Here is a 14895-nt window from a genome sequence, read left to right as displayed (position 1 = left end):
CATGTCTAAGATGAATTGTAGGCACACTAATCTAAGCATCTAGTGGGTAGAGCCGCAATGGTTCCCCCAAAATTTTGAAGTACAGCAGCAAGGTCAATCCCATCGCACGCAATCAGGATGGCCGAGGATTTTGTCAGGTTGACCCTTAGGCCGATAGCAAAAGGTGTAGGATGTTTAGTACCTGGTCGATCTCGTGCAACACAGGATTGATGAAGATTACGGCATCGTCGGCGTATAGACTAGTGTGCATGCGCACGGCCCTCCCAAGAATAGGGTGAAGCAGGCCGCCCCTCGTGGCCACCTCAAGGAGACGATGTAGCGGGTGGATGCAGAGGATGAACAACAGCAGGGAGAGTGGATCGGCTTGCCGCAGACCACGGCGGTGCTCAATGCTATCCCCCAGGATTCTGTTGAGTAGAAATAGATGTTAAAATACAAGATGGTTTCCCATTTTTAAAAGACATGGCAACACTTTTAAAATACAAGATGACATTTTGGAAATAGATGTTGTCTATTCTTTTTTATATGATGATCCTTTCTTACAAATGTGTTTTTTTCTACAAAATATAGAAACATCTTATAAAGATGCACATGAAAATCTCTTTAAAAGGCGTATACATTTTTAAAACCACACAAATATTTTTAATAAATAGGCAAACACTTGTTTTTATTTTACATTACCATTTTAAAGATGGCTGGTAAAATTACATCAACATTTTTCAAGTGTGAGAACACTCTTAAAAATTACTCTGGGACTAGGCCTAATCATTCGCAGGAACCGTCTTCATCGGTGCACTCGGATTGTAGAAAGAAACCGTCTTCATCGGTGCGCTCAGATTGTACAAAGAAACGTTGGTTAAAGACTGAAATAAGAGACTTCAGATGGGACATCGATGGGCTGTTCGGATGCTCTCCGCCGAGCGGAGCGCGTGGAGCAGGCTTTTAGCAGCTCTGTGATTTAACACTGCATGTCATTCCGCTCCAGCGCAGAGTCGCGTCACGGAGCGAGTCCGAACGCTCCCTGAGTTTCTGCTCCCAGGGATGCACATGTGCCTGAATTAACACATGTTTGAATGTTCTACTCCCGTGCAAAATTTCATGAAGAAATAACATTCGATGTGATCAGGAGAAAAAAAAGTGACAATCTGAAAAGCTCATTTTTGAAGTATTTTGGGCTGCCTATATTTTTAATTAAAGCATCACAAATGTGATCTCTTCATGAAAATTTATACGTATGGAGAACAATCTAGAATGTCTACAGAATAAATTAGCATTTTTTGAATCTTTTTTGCTATTCTTCGGAATGTACTATCCACATAGGTGCATTTGCAGGTCATGCGTCCATGCAGATCTGGATTTCTCCTTTTGTTTCTAGATACTATGGAGATGTTTATAAAAATAAGTACAGGCCTACGACACTGCAACAAAACTGCGGCACCCTGATTTGTGCAATAACATGAATTTATGCACGAACATTTAACAGGTAATGTAATTCGCCTTTGCAGATGCGACAGATTCTGGAAGGGTAAAAGACGCACAGAGCATCCATTTTCCAGGGGCAACAAGCCGTACTCTGTGCATTTCGACCCCCGGCACATTGTCACACAAAGCTAGATTTATCCTCTGCAATTTGGGGCATATGTGTTGATTTGGTTAACACAGATAAAGAAATAACTGATTCCAGTAGAACGAAATACTGTTTGGGCTAAACATCGCCTTTACCTCGTGAAAATCGTATTCAGGATCCTCGGCTTTGGAGAACCCATACACGTGTATCTTTGGCATGGCAATATGTCCTGTTTGTCTGTTTCTTAAGATTCCCCTGAAGACATCTACAAAAACAAGAGCGAAATCATAAGAACATTCATCCAATTTTTCAAGAACATATTTATTGATTAGAATGAACAAAGTACATGTTTTCGAGAACACATCGGTCTGCAAAAATAGTAAGGGGCAGGTAATTATTTCCCGGTAAGGGCTTGTTCGGTTAATCCCCACCACAAGGGGATTGGAGAGGGTTGGAGGGGTTTGAGGTGGATTTTGACTTGCTGGGGATTTAATCCCTTCCAATCCCCTTTCAAACGCCTTGAAATCCTATGGAACCGAACAAGGCCTAAGAGCATCTCCAACAATGCCGCGTCTTTCTTCGACTTCAAAAGCCATATTGGTAATGTTCTAAAACAAGGATATATGTGTCCACGGTCCCTGCTTTGTATGGACTTGGAATGCCTGGTTCCAGGACAACTAATTTGCAATAGGCTCGAAATATATTCGGTGTAAATCGGATGAAGGTACATCTAGTTAATTAAATCCCTCTACATAAAGAGATGGTGCTGGTAGGGATAAAATGATAATGGACAGACGCGAACAAAATTTGCACCTTCGCTTTGCAGGATTCTAAAAACGCATGAATAGGAAAACTGTGGGATTCAAATGTCATGCATGTTGAAATCCTATATGAATTGAAACCACTGTTCAAGAATTCGTCCGATTAACCAGTTAACTTGCCAGTTAATCGCTACTCTTAGGGTGACCGAATCGAATAATGCCTATTCATCGTGTTAACTTGTCATGCCGAGTAATTGGCCAGTTAGACCGATTAATGAGTTGTCATACCGATTAATTAGTTGTCAGACCGATTAATCACTACTGGCCTATTAACTGGTGGGCAAACGAAACCCAAAATTTTGGCACATAATGCCTCCCACACCCTCTTTCTACTAAATACCTAGGGTTTGGCCCTCCTCGTGCTTCCTCATGCTCCTTTCATTCCCTCCTAACCTGGCTGGTAGCTAGTCGTGTTCTCACCGGTGCCAGTCTCCACACTACACCCGAAAGATCTAGTTGCTCCGCCATTCTGGTCGCTTGCCTCGACCCCACCCCCCTTGGACAATCCCCATCCTCTTCCATGGGATTCTCCCCAATCTCTTCCTCAATGGCGTCACCTGCAGGCAAGGTACTACCATCTTCGCCCCATACCTTACTGGAGAATCCAGCATTCATATATTAGTAGATTATGAATTACAATTTTGTAGATGGATGAATGAAACTGTTGGTTTTGGTTGTTATCTGTAGTATATTATGTGATGTATGTTAGCAAGTATATGGATAAGTTTAAATGTTTAATTGCTCAATTTGAATTTTGAGATTTTATATATTTAGATGTATAACGATTATTAATTTTACCTCTTGCCTATTTTTTATATGCCTACAATAGAATATTTTTGGTATATTACATAGCTAGGTGCATGGAATTATGGTATGATACATAAAATTTTTAGATATAAGTTGACAAGTTTCTGTTTAATCTACCGATTAATGGTCGACCGATTAATCCAGTTAATAGGCCGATTCATCGATTAATCGCTACTCCCAAGCCGACCGAGCAGCTACCAGTTACCGATTTCTTGAACAATGATTGAAACACAGGAATGTGCCATCAAAATTTTGCGGTGTCGCCGCAGGAAAAAATACAGAAACTTTCATGTCACAGGAACAAAGTAAATCTTCCAACAGGTTGTGCCATTTTCCTTCAAAATTGCATACAGGGTAGACGATAGGAAAATTCCTATAGTTCATAATCCTGCAAGCCAAACACGCATCAGAGGAAATTCTAATAGATATATCCTCTGAAACTCCTATGCAATCTAACCTCCGGTAGAAACAAAAAACAACGAACACATGCTTAGCTTTGCAGGAAGGGACATTGCTAACCTACCGTACTAGGCCATGTAGCTGCGCTACCATTATGGGCCGTGAGCCGGGCAACTGGGCCTCCTACAGGAATTTCGTTTATGGGCCGTGAGCCGGGCAACTGGGCCTCCTACAGGAATTTCGTTTATGGGCCGTGAGCCAGGCAACTGGGCCTCCTACAGGAATTTCGTTTATGGGCCAATAGCCACGCAAGTGGGCTTTCTCAAAATGAGGAAAAGGCTAATTGCCAGTGGGGGATTCAAACTAATGATCTCCCGTACCAAGCTAGATTGCAATTACCGCTAAACATATGTTCGTGATTACAAAAGAGGCTTTACAAAAAGGTATACAAAGGACGCACAGGTTTCCGCTGTTTAATAGTCCCACCTCAGCCCCTTTCATTGAATTCTACCAATTAATATACGTTCGTAAGTTGCCTGGCAACAAGCCACCTCAGGGATCAGCGAACAAAGAGTAAGAATGGAGGGTGTGCCTCTCAGTGAGGAGCACCATCGTTGGGTGACATTAAATAGGGATGTTGGTCTGCCAATTGATTGGGCACCCCATTAAACGGTCGCACGCTAATTTGTGGGCCACTCGCGCATGAGCAACAGGGGAGACATAGGTACCTCATGCATATGATCCTTTGCAGTTATATTTTCCAAAATCCCACACAGCATCTTCAAGGAGATTTCACCAAAGAAAAATATTAATAGTAAAGCAGATCCAGCTTATCTTACCTATTAATAAAGCAAATAATGCTTCTGTCGTACGTCATTCAAATTGCCCCTAAAGTTGGTTAAAATTACCCACCAATGCCACCTATAAGTCATAAAAAACGTTTGAAGCAGGAAATTTTCGGACTGGGCCGGCCCATGTAGGTTCCTCCTATATTACACTCTGGGCATTGAAAAAAGATGCAGCGCACCTGTTTCGGACGACCCATGCGTGTCGCCTGTTTTTTTAAGTTTAGTTTTTAATTTTCCTTTTCAGTTTCATTTTGTTTTTCTACTTTAAATAATTTAGAATTTAAAATAACTTTTCTCAATTTTAAGAAACTGAGAATTTCGAAATAAAATATTCAAAAAAACATAATTTTTTTGAGAATTCAAAAACTACTCAGGAGTTTTGAAAAATGTTTGCATATACAAAAAAATGTTTAATTTTTGAGAAAATGTCCATAAAATAAAAAAAGTCAACGATTTTAAACAAAAGTCCGTGTAAAAATATTAAAAACAGTTCGTGCCTCTGTTTTTAGTCTCGTTTTTTATTTTCATTTTTCTGTTCCATTTTTTAATTTAAAAAATTTAGAACTTTGAAAAACTTTTGCAATTTATAAAACTTAGAATTTTGAAATAAAAGTTTGAAGAAAACATAAAATGTTTGTTAATTCAAAAAATGCTCGGGAGTTTTGTAAAAATATTCGCATATTCAGAAAAATGTTCATAATTTTGAGAACAATGCTGGTGAAAACAATAAAATTCCATAATTTTGAAAAAAAAGATTGTGTATTATTTTTTGAGTGCAATTGAAAAAAATGTTTGCTGATTCAAAAATGTTCATGCATTTCAAGAAATGTCCTAAATTTTAAAAGACATAATATGATCAGCATCATTAAAGATTATAATTGTTTTTTTCCCGTTGCAACGCACGGACCGTTTTGCTAACATTGTACTCATGTCCTCCGTCACCGGCAGGAACTCCGTCCCGGTCTGCTCTATTGCGTCGCGCCAACAAAGCTCCTCGGACATATCTATATCTACTAATATAGAAAATAGGTATTCTTAATCCGTCATGCTATTTTATAGAAAAAACCCTGATGTTTCTGACATTAAACACATAGTACATATTATTATTATTTTTAAATACTCATATCTTCAAAACCGTAACACCAAATTTAACATGTTATATATGAAATTTGATTAGAAAAATATGTAGAATCTGCATATGATGTTATTTTACCTGTTAATTTAAAAAAAAAGACTAGCTAGGATACAATCTTAATAAATAATGCATTATTCATCTTTCTTTCATGCCGGTATTGATCCGGATTGAGGATGAACATCTCAACAAAATCAGGATTGGAGATGAAATTAAAGGTCACTTGCCTGTTTCTTTGTACGTGTTAAATATACATGCAAGCCGTGTTGAAATAGAAGACATATGAAATTTTGAACTCCACATTTATAGGATAAGACCATTTTTGTTTGTGTCGTAACTATAAATTCTCAGATTATAGATCATTTTTTATAAATTAAGAGCGTGTGGTATTCTTTCTCCCGTTGCAACGCACGGGCCATTTTGCTATACCATTAAAAAGAAAAATATTTAACTACTCAGGAAAGTACACTCACCTAAAAATTCTGCAGCGTCCTTGGGCAAATTCATTACTACTTGTGTGACTGGATGCACATGTTGGCTTGAGAACATCGCATTAACAAACCTTCTGGCATCCATGTTAAATACCTGGTTAGCAGAAGATTACTTGCAACTTTCACCTCAAACTCATGAAAACGCAAAAAATACTGAACATCGAATACCTGCCATATACTCTCGTTCATACCAGAATACTAATACTAATTATGCTAAGAAAGAAGACTGAAAATAACTAGATTCATTCATCGCTTCATTGATATGGATTATATGTCCTACCTTATATACGGAGATGGGGATAACTTGCCTTCTTGGGAACTGATCCTAACTTTTTCCTAACTACCAGGATTGTATCCCTTATTTAGAGATCTTTTCCCCTAGTTGGATAACTAGGGCACATGAAAAACCCACACGCTCACAGTAAGGTCAGCACAAGCACAAGAGGATTCTGATCTTATCCCCTGGACAGTATCTTCAATTATCCTATGGGATGTATAACTAAAAGCTAGGAGCAATGTAGATTGTTATCAAAACAAGTTAGCATGGTAGGTACCGTTGATGACCAGCTTGGCTTGAAGGGAGGAGATCATGGACTAAAATGATGAGCCTTGGGAGAAACTAGATTGATCTATCTTATTGTTCAATTCTGAAAGGTAGGCCAACTATCAAATAGATAGTGATGTTAGCCCTGATAGAACTCAATAGTATATAATCTAATAAATAATACAATTATATTCAAATAAAGATTGCAGCTAACTATAACGACTAGCATAACTAATACTCCCTCCGTCCCAAAATAAGTGTCTTAAGCTTAGTACAAATTTGTACTAGAGCTAGTACAAAGTTGAGACAGTTATTTTGGGACAGAGGGAGTACTAATGAACCGGCCTACATCTCCCACATAGATCTAGACAGACAAAATAAATGCACGGGTGCTACCCTAGCATATTTTGAAGTACAAGTGGCAATTACCTCAATTTTTCTCTCAAGTTTGTTAAGAACAATGTTTCGTTCAAGGTACTCGACTGCAGCTGGGTTTAGGTCATTTGCATAAACATATTTGACTTTTTTCGCAGCTGAAATTGCTATTGGACCAACACCAGAGAACACATCACCTGCATGAGGATGCAACATCAAATAGTTAGTTGTGTGAGGGGAAGTAGTAAGGTTAAGTGAAAAGCTCAGTTTAGCGAAATGGTCAGCTTCAACATGACATTAGCAACATTAAATTGCATTATTTATTGACAATTACTCTACAATGTAATGGACTAATGGCGCCAATATGGGCAATGTATCCTGACCTAAGAGTTCCATCATGTTATATTGTGGGACTACAAAAAACGAAGTTCAGTAAACAAACACCAATATTCATCAAAACCATATATACTCAAAACAAGCAGAGCTGGAACTTACATACAACATCAGAATTTTGAAAGATACTGTTGACAAGCCTCTGCCTTTCTGTTGATAATCTAGAATTCCAATAGCTGCACCAGACCATCATAAGTCATTAATATGGGAAAGAGAAACATTATAAGATTGGAGAACAAACAAAAACTTGGACAATGAATCAGTACTTAAGGAAGACAAAACATACTTGATTTTATTAACCGAACACGAACAGGACCCCAACTTGTTTGGGACTAAAGGCTTTGTTGTTGTTGTTGTTGTTGTAGACACGAACAAGACCATCTTATATGGCTTTTATAAAATTGGTGGTCAAAGTTAGAATAATTAACTACATGTTATGTCATGTTCTCAACAGAAGCAGTAAATCCTCATGATGGACAATTGAACTATTTACGGTTTCAGACACTAGGCATACCGAGGGTTATCTAGATTATTGTTAAATTTGACAGATGTTTGACTTTTAATAGCTTATGAACAAAAAAGGAAAATAGGATTTATTTATTTTGAACAATCATGACTAGAAAAAAGTACATAGTGTCGAAAATGATCTTATATTTTGGGACAGAGGGAGTAGTTTGTTAGCCACTAAACTATGGCACAGTAACACATCATAAAAACTGAAGGCTTCGCATTAATTGCAAATGATCTTGCATCCTTTTATACTAACAATAAAACTAACGCTGTGATTTAAGATTTATTAAGAGTGACATAAATTCCTATATGAAGACAGAACAAACAGCACAGGTATGGATAAGAACATACACATAGACTGTTACAAGATCAACTTGAAAACAAAGGCCACTCTCGATGATCCTTTATTCACAGCAACACATAATAAAAACAGAAGGCTTCACATTAATTAAGTTGCATCTTTTTATGCTAAAAAATCATCAACTTCATTGTGATTTAAGAATGACAAAAAATTCGAAATGTGGCCAGAACAAACAGAATTGGTACAGATAAGAACATACACTGTTGCAAGATCAACTCGAAAACGAAGGCCGCTCTCAATAACTGTTGTAACAAGGGAATCGTGGCCAGCTAAGATTTCAAGTTGCATAGTTCTGTAATCATTTTGAATAGCATCAATCTTATTGACAACAGTTTGGATCTTTGGTTTGTTTTTGTCTAGAACGACCTGCATGTCAAATCAAGTTGTGACCGAACTAAAAATAAGATTCAAAATATGGTTAAGAAACAACATATTATGTACTCAGATATTACCTGAGCTATAAGTGTCTTATAAGGTAAGTGCTCGTCCCTCAAGTTCAAGTGGGCAATATGTCCTACTGTCTCAAAGCCTGCAGGAATGATTATCCCTTCAGGAAGTAATGCCTCCAAGACCTACACAAGATAAACTGAGAATCAAATTATTCAAATAATATACAGGTGGAGAACAAGGTAGAAAATAAGAGAATAATGCAAATTCTTCATGTGAATCACATAGATCAACACATCTAATGGAATGGACAAATAATGATGCACGGCCATGCTAGTATAATCTCATGTTTCCAGAACATTCACATGAATATGTGTTCTGTGTACTTATAGATATTTCTGTCATGATGCATTAGCTTCTGGATATAAAACGAAAGTCGCAGTCTTGCCATGTGAGTAGAGAAATATATTACTCATACAAAGCTTTATAGGTGGCAAGTGACAACTATCTGACCATATCTTTTTTCTTGCCAATACTACCCAAAAACATATATTGATGGCATTTTCTGTGAACACATCTGAACCAAGAACTGAACATCACCACAACTGGAAACAGACCCAGTGTAATGCCAGTTAAATCTACCTGAACAGGTTGGGTTTTTTCCGGAATCCTGAATTTGCAAAGGCAGTGCTACCTGGACAGCACAATCATTAGATACCAATACAAAACAGAAACCCAACAAATCAGGTTCCACAAGTTAGGGTTCTAGAACGCCCACAAACTTAAATGTTTTAACCAATATACTAGATTTCCATCAGTATCCAATTGCTATTTTCCTTTAACCTGAGGGATACTCTCACGACACCCAGACCCTGTGACGCTCTAGCCTACGGGACTCAGGCCGCGAACCAAGCCCCACAGCTGCCACCCCCCTGACCTGCTCCTTCCTGTCGCCGCTGGCAAAGATACCCCCGGGCAAAGCCCATGCAGCTACAGCAGCAGCGGGGCCTGGTCAGCTTGTTGCAGCGACGCGTTGCAAGCTTGTGGGCACCAGAGCTCACAGAGGTGCGGCGTTCTATTGTGCTCGGTGCCTCGGTGGAGAAGCGACGGAGTTAGACAAGCGGCATGGCTACCGTATGATCTGCGTTCACGTGTAGGCAGGCTGAATCCGACCGGATCTGTCCACAAGCAGGGCCCATCGCTGGGTTTGCAGCGGTGGCTGTTGTGGGCGCGCGGCGGAAGTGCAGAGCTGTGCGGGCGGGCTGGTGACCCAGATCCTAGGCTCGACAGCATCAGTGTCGTGTTGTGGGCCAGGGCTGACGAGGAGTGATTGTCAAGGGTGCGGGGTAAGCCAGAGCAGCAGCCCTAGGTCAGTGCTTCAGGTTGGTCGTTTCCACAGATGGGGTCGACTGCTTATATGTAGCGGCGGCACAGAGCTACGGATCCAGATGGAGGTGTGGCAGCGCCTTCGAGGGCGTGGCGTGGTATATTAGGGCATGAGGTGCCATGGCGGTTGCTTCCTGGGATGGACGGAGTGGTCGATGGTGCTGATGGCACATTGTAAGTTGTATGGGCCAGGCTAGTGCGCCTATGTCGGCAAATGTATCCGAGCTCAGAGTGAAAACCTAGTTCTGACCTTAGTCGGCACCTTAGGTGTTGTTCCCCTCCTTGGAGGCATCGTCGCAGAGCACTGATCTTGCTCCTTCTGATGGAATCTTAGGGTGAAGATCCAAGCTCTGGTTCTAACGAAGCAGGCGACAGCCTCCTGATTCCCAGCGACTGGCAGGGCCTCTGGTCTCCTCCCATTGTCAGTTTGCCGGTGGGGATGGGTGTGATGGAAGGAAACCATGGCAACGGCTTCCGAAACCGCAATGGTGCTGCGGCATAGTGGGCGTCGGCTCTGGTCGATTATGTGGCAGAGTTGTCGGCTCCGCTGGTCTGTGAACTCGAGCCCAGGGTGTTTGTGCATTGCAAATGTTCTGTAAGCCGAAGAGGTGGCTGCAGAAACCACCTTCGTGTTTCTGAATGTCGTAGGGTGTCAGCTTCTGTCGCTTGGGCGGCAAAGCCATTGGCTCGGCTGGTGCATGGCCTCGGGGGCAGTGTGTGAGTGTTGCAGAGGTTTCAGAAGCCACAGCAGCAGCTCAACCGACGTGGCGTTGTAGGATGTCGGCTCTGCTCACTTGGGTGACTGGTGCGCAGCCTTGGGACCGGTGTTTGCGCGTTACTGATGTATCAGTTTTCCTATTAAGTGGTCATTAAGTAAGGCCAACTCTAGCGCGCGACCCCATCCGGACGTCCGTTTTGCCCGCATTCTGTCCGTTTGGGGCGGACGATAAGGTGCCTGTCCCGGGATGCAGTGGCCGTGCGCCCAACGCGCGGACGCATCCTTCGGCCGCATCCTGTCCGCCACGGCCATTATGCCCATATATTCATATTTATCAATGTTTTAAACAAGTTTGCACGTCCAAATATCAATTGTCTCTAATAAAAATAGTTTTACAACCCAATCGAAATTGTCTCGAATAAAATAGTTTTACAACCAAATCAAAATTGTCTTGAATAAAGATAATTAACCAATACATCTATTGGTTTCCAATGTGATCCCACATGTGCTCAACCAAGTCATTTTGAAGCTGCAAATGAGTGTGCCAATCACGGATTTCACGATGGAATAGGGTAAACTGCTCAAACGTGGCCGGTTCTTGGTGCAGGGGCTCAACATTGTTACCTTGAAAATCAAATCCTTGGTCGAAAATGGAGTCATCACGCTCGTCCTCGACGATCATGTTGTGTATGATCACACAAGCAGTCATCACCTCCCAAAGCTTCCCTTCATCCCATGTCAATGCAGGGTTTCGAACGATACCCCACCGGGATTGAAGCACATCAAAAGCACGCTCCACATCCTTTCTAGCACTCTCTTGCATTTGGGCAAATCTCTTTCTCTTCTCTTCTTGGGGGTTTGAGATTGTCTTCACAAAAGTTGATCACTGAGGATATATACCATCAGCCAGGTAGTATCCCTTGTTGTAGTGGTGGCCATTGATCTCAAAGTTGACAGGTGGGGAGTGGCCTTCTGCAAGCCTAGCGAACACTGGGGAACGCTGCAACACGTTGATATCATTGTGAGAACCGGTCAATGCTGAAGAAAGAATGCATATCCAAAGATCGTGCGAAGCCACCGCTTCTAATATGACAGTGCACGCTTTCACATGCCCCTTGTACTGGCCCTGCCAAGCAAATGAACAGTTCTTCCACTCCCAGTGCATACAATCTATGCTGCCAAGCATGTCTGGAAAGCCTCTATCGGCGTTGATCGCCAACAGCCTTTCTGTGTCAGCGGCATTTGGATGCCTCAAGTACTCGGGGCCAAACACCGCTGCCACGGCCTTGCAGAAGTTGTACATTGAAAGCAGACATGTGGACTCACTCATGCGCACGTACTCATCCACAAGATCGCCTGGAATTCCATATGCAAGCATGCGAATGGCGGCGGTGCATTTCTGATAAGAGGAGAATCCAAGCTTGACAAGGGCATCCATTTTGCACTCAAAGAATGGGTCATGCTGAACCACTCCCTCACGGATGCGATTGAACACATGCCTCGACATACGAAAACGGCGACGGAATTTCTCCGGTTTGAAGAGTGCGGTATTCTCAAAGTAATCAACATAGAGCAAGGCGTGGCCTCTCTCTCTCTCTCGCACGGTTCAGGTTGGGCGCACGGCCAGGCACTGACCCCTGTACCGAGGCCGCTGCCTTTGAATGTGGTCATGAACGACCAGTGCAGCCACCACAAGTTCTTCGTCATCCGAGGACGAATCATCCGATGAACAAATGAAGTGGTTGAAGAAAAATTCATCTCCACTATCCATACCTTTGTGGGCAAAGTGTCAAACAGCTTGCGGTCGTGATGGCGAAGAGGCCGCGAATCACCCCGAGGCAGCGGGGGCGGATGGCGGCCATGGTGAAACGTGGTTTTGGTATGGACGGTCGGGGAGCGAGCAGCGAGGAGGCAGCCGGATAATAGTGGCGGCGCCGGCGGCGGGGTTGGGCGGGGAGGGGCCGGTGGAGGCTTGGGGGATGAATCGGCAGTCCCCGACAGGCGGGCCAGGGCGTGCGTCCCGCCCGTCCGCGCGTTGTTCGTTTCTCCCCAAACGCCGCACAAGTTTGGGCTGGGGATGGGTCGGAAACGGCCGAAAAACGGACATTTGTCCGTTTGGGGCCGCGCTATTCGTCTGTTTTACCCCAAACGGACGCACTCGGACCGGATGGGGTCGCGCGCTGGAGTTGGCCTAATAGCTCGAAGTTCCTTGTGAGTCTTAATGTTCGTTATAGAAGCTAAAGTAGTCTTGCCATACCTAGGTAACACTGCCCAAGAAACAAAATTTATAACTATCTTTCTTTGATGCTAGAGCAAGTTTGTATGTATCAGCTTCCATTTACTCCCTCTGCATCTAAATATAAGACTTTTTTTGAGATTGTCATAGTGACAAAAAACATCTTATATTTTGATACGGAGGGAGTAGTACTTAACTTGTGAGTTCTGCTGGAAATGAGACGCAACATGAAGCCAGTTTCAGAAGTATTAGCCCTCGACACAAATCATGCTTAACTTTTTGTATGTGGGGGGATTTTAGATTGTACTAATAACGATAATTTCGCTTAATTGCTGAAAGAGAACAAATATATTTCTGACTTTCCAAAGAAGAAATATAGAATCAGATCTGATGTACACAAATGTTATGGTACCTCATTCATCGGCCAGTAATTATAGAACAGGGTTATCTGGCATTGTACAAGCTCATAGGCAAAAGGTCCACCATGCTCGGCTTCGTGTTCTAACACAACCTGCAAAAGTGGTAACTTAAATCAGTAACAAATCTGCAGTTGAATAATGAAAGGCAGTACAATGTGCTGATTGCTGATCACCAGCGCACATTGCCCCATTCTTCATTCAACCAGTCTTCATTCTCCACAATAACATTCAATAAGGAACTTCCCTAAGCTATGTTTCTACACTGAACATCTAATGTTACGGAAGGCACCGGATATCATCACCTTGACGGCCTCGGGGAGCTCGTCAACTCTTCTCTTGGCGTGGCCCTCATCCAGCAGCAGCAGCCGGGTGGGCTCCCCTCGCCACGCGCCCTTCCCGAACCCCTCGTCCCCGACTAACCCCTTCCATTCGTCTTCGTCGTCCTCCCCTCCCTGCTCCAGCACCTCCACGACATAGACCTTGTCTTTCTCGTACTTGGTCTCCTTGCCGCCGGTTTCTCTCCCCTTCGTTTCCCTTCGCGTCCGCCCGGCGGGCCGTGACATCTTGGCGAGGATGGGGAACTCCACGAAGCCGCGGGCATTGAACTCGCGGGCTAGCTTCTCGCGGCGCGCCACCGCGGTCGGCGGGAGGGCGGAGGAGGATCTGGGTGACTTGGGGGGAGATAGGAAGCCATCGCCGTCGTCGTTGGGGAGACGGGCGATGTTGCGGACCCGGGGCCAGTTGAGCAAGTGTCCGCGGAGGCGGCGCTCGAGGGACGCGCAGGCGGCGGCGGGAACGCGGAGGGCCGCGAGGTCGAATGTGCGCGAGAAGGAGAGGGGCGCTTCCGGAGGTTGGCCTGTCGTTGGGCGGCCGCGGCGGAGCGAGGGGCCGTGGGGAGGAGGTTGGAGAGGCGCGGTTGGGGCGGCTTGTGAGGTGGAGGCGGTGGCGTAGAGGGATTTAGGGTGGAGGCGGAGAAGGAGGCGGCCAGGGGTAAAACGGCGGAGGCGAGGGAGGATGCGGTGAGGATGGAGTCGGAGGAGCGGCGGCGGCGGCGTCACCATGGAATAGGGGGTGAAGCAGGGGAACTGGACTCGGATCAGGTACAAGCTAGAGCTGTAAAAAGCAAAAGGAAAGAGGGAGAGAGCAAATGATGGAACAGTTGCGATGAATTTGAGGGTATATATACCCTCGTATAAGAGCATCTCCAACACCCGCGTTAAACTAGCGTCGCTCCGCAAACTAGGCCGTTTTAGCGCGCGCACAACACGGCGGGTGGCTCCAGCGGATAACTGCACGCGCGGCATATGCAGTTCAGCGCGCTGGCCGAAACGCAATCGTGCGCCGCTTATTTGTTGTGCCCGCTCCCGCGCGCTGGACTCTCACGTGCTCGCTCTCCCACTTCCATCCCTCATCCGGCCGCGCCGCCGCCGCCCGCGCCCTCCGGCGACCGTTCAGGCGCTTCCCCGGCCTATCCCCGCACCGCCGCGCTTCCGCCCCACCC

The 14895-nt window shown here is 44.0% G+C and overlaps 1 protein-coding gene across 3 annotated transcripts; it reads right to left on the bottom strand.

The window, feature by feature from the left end:
• Nucleotides 1-619: 619 nt before the first annotated feature.
• On the bottom strand, nucleotides 620-14536 carry LOC123443211 (tRNA (guanine(37)-N1)-methyltransferase 1). Of its 3 annotated transcripts, none has more exons than XM_045119514.1 (9): nucleotides 13697-14536; nucleotides 13388-13486; nucleotides 8701-8820; nucleotides 8448-8614; nucleotides 7480-7553; nucleotides 7039-7181; nucleotides 6048-6159; nucleotides 1723-1832; nucleotides 620-1053 (listed from the first exon to the last, which is right to left on the bottom strand). In XM_045119514.1, exons 1-9 carry the CDS (start codon nucleotides 14453-14455, stop codon nucleotides 943-945), a joined length of 1695 nt encoding a protein of 564 aa, XP_044975449.1. In that variant the 5' UTR covers nucleotides 14456-14536; the 3' UTR covers nucleotides 620-942. The 3 variants fall into 3 exon arrangements, with proteins under 3 accessions (XP_044975449.1, XP_044975448.1, XP_044975450.1); XM_045119513.1 differs by lacking the exon at nucleotides 620-1053 and adding an exon at nucleotides 1253-1623; XM_045119515.1 differs by lacking the exons at nucleotides 620-1053; nucleotides 1723-1832 and adding an exon at nucleotides 6620-6728 and having other exon boundaries at nucleotides 6071-6159.
• Between the last annotated feature and the right edge of the window lie 359 nt (nucleotides 14537-14895).

This window comes from Hordeum vulgare, chromosome 3H, assembly GCF_904849725.1.
Source record: "Hordeum vulgare subsp. vulgare chromosome 3H, MorexV3_pseudomolecules_assembly, whole genome shotgun sequence".
Taxonomy (NCBI): Eukaryota; Viridiplantae; Streptophyta; class Magnoliopsida; order Poales; family Poaceae; genus Hordeum; species Hordeum vulgare.
Note: the sequence above shows the minus strand (reverse complement) of the source record. Positions and strands in the feature narration are given on the sequence as shown.